The following is a 3,942-nucleotide window of genomic DNA, read 5'->3' on the forward strand; positions in this document are numbered from 1 at the left end:
TACGCGGTTTAAAAGAAATTTGTCGACAGAGATTTATCTGCTTATTATTTATTCATTTATTATTTATTTATGCGAAATCTCTGTTCCTTATCTAATAATCAGATATTAATTTTAAACTAATTTTAAAATAATTTTTCTATGCAAAATAGATTTTAAAAAAGCAATGTCTCTAAAATTTTGCATAAAGATGGAATATCTAAATTCTTACTTAACAATTAAATTTTCAAGCGATGTGTTTGTCAATTCTTTTAATTCGTGTATTATTTGTAGGAATACAACATATTTTAGAACCAAAAATGGATAAGAATGTATTATGCTCAACACTTTAGACTACTTTAGAATAACAATTTATCTTATGGGTTTTCTTTTGTAACGTATGTGTATGCCTATAAAAATCGATCGTAATCTCGAAGCGAAAGATCTTCATTAATATGGAATTCTGCTAAAATTTTACTTACATTATCAATTTTATCGGCATTAATATAGAAAAGCTGCTCGCGAAAAAATTTGCTTTCGTCAAAGTCAAAATCATTAATTAGACAAAGCATTAACTTTTAAATAATCACGAAATACGAAACATTTTCAAATTACATTTGATACTGTGAACGATTGTATGCACGATTTGTATTAAAAAAAAAAGTTTACTGTGCCAACGTTATGTATTTACTTCGCGTAAATACTTGGATGTAGAAGAGAAAGATATATATAAGTACTAAATAGAAAATCTCTCTTAAACGATATATCCTGCAGAATGTTTTGTTCTTGTAATCAAGTTTGTGAAAAAAGTACTGCTTCATAGATGAAAATACATTGGCGTCCAAAGGCTATAAATATATATATACATATATCATGGACTGAATCAGAGTTATACAGTAATGCTATATGCTTATAATAAAAAAAAATTATATAAAGCGTATTTCGCTGCCATTTATAATGGAAGATTTGCTTGGCCTTCGGTCAGCATAATAACCGAGGACCAACTTAGCTTATATTTTTTACCAATGTTTAAAATAGCATTTAATAGATACGATTATATTGTAATCTTTCATTGTAGTTAGCATGTCCTGTCATATAATAAATGGAATGAAATATTAACATACAGCCTTGTACGATTTCTATAAGTTCCAGAAACATTTTTTATTAATTTGGCTTTTAGCATTACTGAATTGCATAGATATTGTAGAAGATTCGATAAAATGAGACTAATATTATATACTTAAAATTGAAACTCAGCTGGAACATAAAAGTATTTAAATAATTTAATATATATTTAATCAACTCACTTGACACAGTAAGAGTACATATTTCGTTCTATTATTATTTTAACCTAGCACATTTTTCAGATGTTTAATAAACTGCAACAGTTGGTGGATCCGGAACAGGATCAAACTCGCCAACACTTTCCATATATTGAGGGTCTCTACGCCATGGCTTCAACTCCCAGTGCATTCGTGATTCCATTGTCGTTAATGCAATACCAAGATCTTCTAGAGTTGGCAATTCTTTTGATACTTTATCAGATATGGCTTCCTATAAAGAGAGTGATATTAAATTATTAAATAATACCATTTAGTGTTTATGTGTCATATATTAGCACATTTACACTTATAATGTTATAATAAGATTGAAACATACTCTTTCCAAAAGATCCCACTGTACATATCCTAGGGGATATGCGGGGCTTAGGAATTCATTCAAAGTAATTTTAAGTTTGAAAAATGGAGCATATTTTAAATCTATTCTCTGGTAGCCATAGTCTGCTGGATTGTGCATTCGTATTCGATTAAACCAGTCAAGTAACTCAGAAAATTTATAACGCTTTGGCCTGTGTGCAAAATATAATATCACAACATTTTACAAAAAACAATAAGATTTAATGTGATATAATATTATATGATAAACGCGCTATATTTACCCAACAAACTGATAAGTCTTGCCAGCAGTGTTTTTAGGATCTTTTGCAATAGCTGTAATACCTCCAGCAACATCATATACAGCCACTGGTTGTTTTTCTGTGGCTTCACCCTTTTTCCATATCGGTAAAGTTCTGCAAGATAAAATTATCAAATCTTAGAATAATTGTAGCTTATATTATGCTGGAAGATTTATTTCCACATAAATTATATACCTCAAGTGATGTCTCATTATACCAGAATAGACACGCAAAAATCGGTCTTCTTGACCCCATATATCTGATGGTCGAATAATTGTAGCCTCGGGAAATTCTTCTCTCACTGCACATTCACCTTCCAATTTCGTACGAAGAAATTGAGATCCATCTTCCAAAACATATGACTAATATAAAAGGAAAGATCAGAAAAAAAAATTAAACATTAAGTTCTATTCATGTAGCGTAAAGATATCTATTTTACCTCTTTGTTGTCCACGTTTAAAGCTGATACATGAATGAAATGTTCCACATTAGCTTCCTTGCACAGTCTAGCGAGCCTTCTGGCTCCTTCAACATGTACTTCATGATAGGTAAAATTTTTAGTCTCCCAATTTCGCCCAATTAGATTAATAACAACATTGGAATACTTGATGCATTTTCTTATCGAATCCTCGTCACGCAGATGAAATGGATGAAACAAAACTTGCCCGAGATCTCCGCATAGTTTCAGAGGCAAACATCTGTACATGTCACATCTGTATGGCAATATTAGCTGCAAATCAATCGAGAAGCTAACTGAGCTATAATTAATTGTGTGTCATTACAATGATACAAGTGTGATCCTGTTTTTATATTTTATTATATTATTATATGTACCTGTGTGCCAATCTTGCCAAGACGATTGCACACATAGCGTCCAACAAATCCAGATGAACCAAACACTGTGCACACTAGCCCATTGAAAGAACTACGACCACCTGTACCTCTCTGTAAGGAAGCGGTAGTGGGATGTTTTATGATTCGTGGTTCCGATGAATAATGATTCGTCTGCAACGCAACGACCGCAGTGCATGTTGTCTGCTTCTCTGAGATAAACACGACAAATATAAACTGTTAGTTATGTAATTGAAACAATGGGTTATATATATAAATATGAACAAGACAAAATTGTTGGTGATTTTTTTCATAAAGTGTGTTTATATAATTCAATCTTTAAGAAAAAGCTAAATCATATTACCACAAAAAACATTAAATAAATGACATTTACTTGCTGCTTGTAGAGTGTATCTCGGAATCAAGGCGGCCATCTTTGTCGGCCATTATCAGCTGTCCATACTGCTATCTACTATCTAAACCCGTCGACATATAGAATGGACTGCTGATGGCAGTGGAAGGGGTAACCGCACGAGTAAAGAGGCAGATAATATAAGATCACTTCCGTCTCTTTTTAATAAAGCCTGATTGGTTGGCAAAAAATCAGCAACACTGCTGATCCATATATCTATGTTCTGAACGCTGATGGCAGTGGAAGGGGTAACCGCACGAGTAGAGTGAGAAGCAGATAATATGAGGTTACTTCCGTCTTTTTCTAATAAAGCCTGATTGGATCAGCAGCATTGTTGATTTTTTGTCAACCAATCAGGCTTTAATAAAAAGAGACGGAAGTGACCATATATTATCTGCCTCTCACTCTACTCGTGCAGTTACCCCTTCCACTGTCATTAGCAGTGTCCATTCCATAGACATAGTATATCTAGACCGAGCGTTTGCCTTTATTTAAGGAGTGGGGGTAAAGGTGCACGTATTCTATGGGTCTGTTCTTTATAGCTGAACTGGCTGCACTAGTTCAAAGCTTATCTTTCTCCTTCCAATGGGGAGAGAAAAAGATAAACTCTGAACTAGTGCCTTATATGTCGATGTCTAAACTAGAGAGAAGCCTGAGAGGAGTCACGCCCACGCCACCGTTTTTCATAAGACGGCTTTTCTAATTGGTACAGTAGCGTCAACTAGATCCATTTTAGAACTGGCGGGACTACATGGCCAGATTCACT

General features: G+C 33.5%; 1 protein-coding gene across 1 annotated transcript; it reads right to left on the reverse strand.

Moving 5' to 3' along the window:
- Nucleotides 1–1,118: 1,118 nt before the first annotated feature.
- Nucleotides 1,119–3,313, reverse strand: LOC115238347 (NADH dehydrogenase [ubiquinone] 1 alpha subcomplex subunit 9, mitochondrial). Its single transcript, XM_029812079.1, has 7 exons — nucleotides 3,159–3,313; nucleotides 2,768–2,976; nucleotides 2,373–2,663; nucleotides 2,129–2,295; nucleotides 1,916–2,047; nucleotides 1,636–1,825; nucleotides 1,119–1,530 (listed from the first exon to the last, which is right to left on the reverse strand). The coding sequence occupies exons 1-7, from the start codon at nucleotides 3,196–3,198 to the stop codon at nucleotides 1,348–1,350; spliced, it is 1,212 nt and encodes a 403-aa protein (XP_029667939.1). The 5' UTR covers nucleotides 3,199–3,313; the 3' UTR covers nucleotides 1,119–1,347.
- Nucleotides 3,314–3,942: the final 629 nt, after the last annotated feature.

Source organism: Formica exsecta, unplaced genomic scaffold (genome assembly GCF_003651465.1).
Source record: "Formica exsecta isolate Colony F162 unplaced genomic scaffold, ASM365146v1 scaffold333, whole genome shotgun sequence".
In the NCBI taxonomy this organism is placed as follows: Eukaryota; Metazoa; Arthropoda; class Insecta; order Hymenoptera; family Formicidae; genus Formica; species Formica exsecta.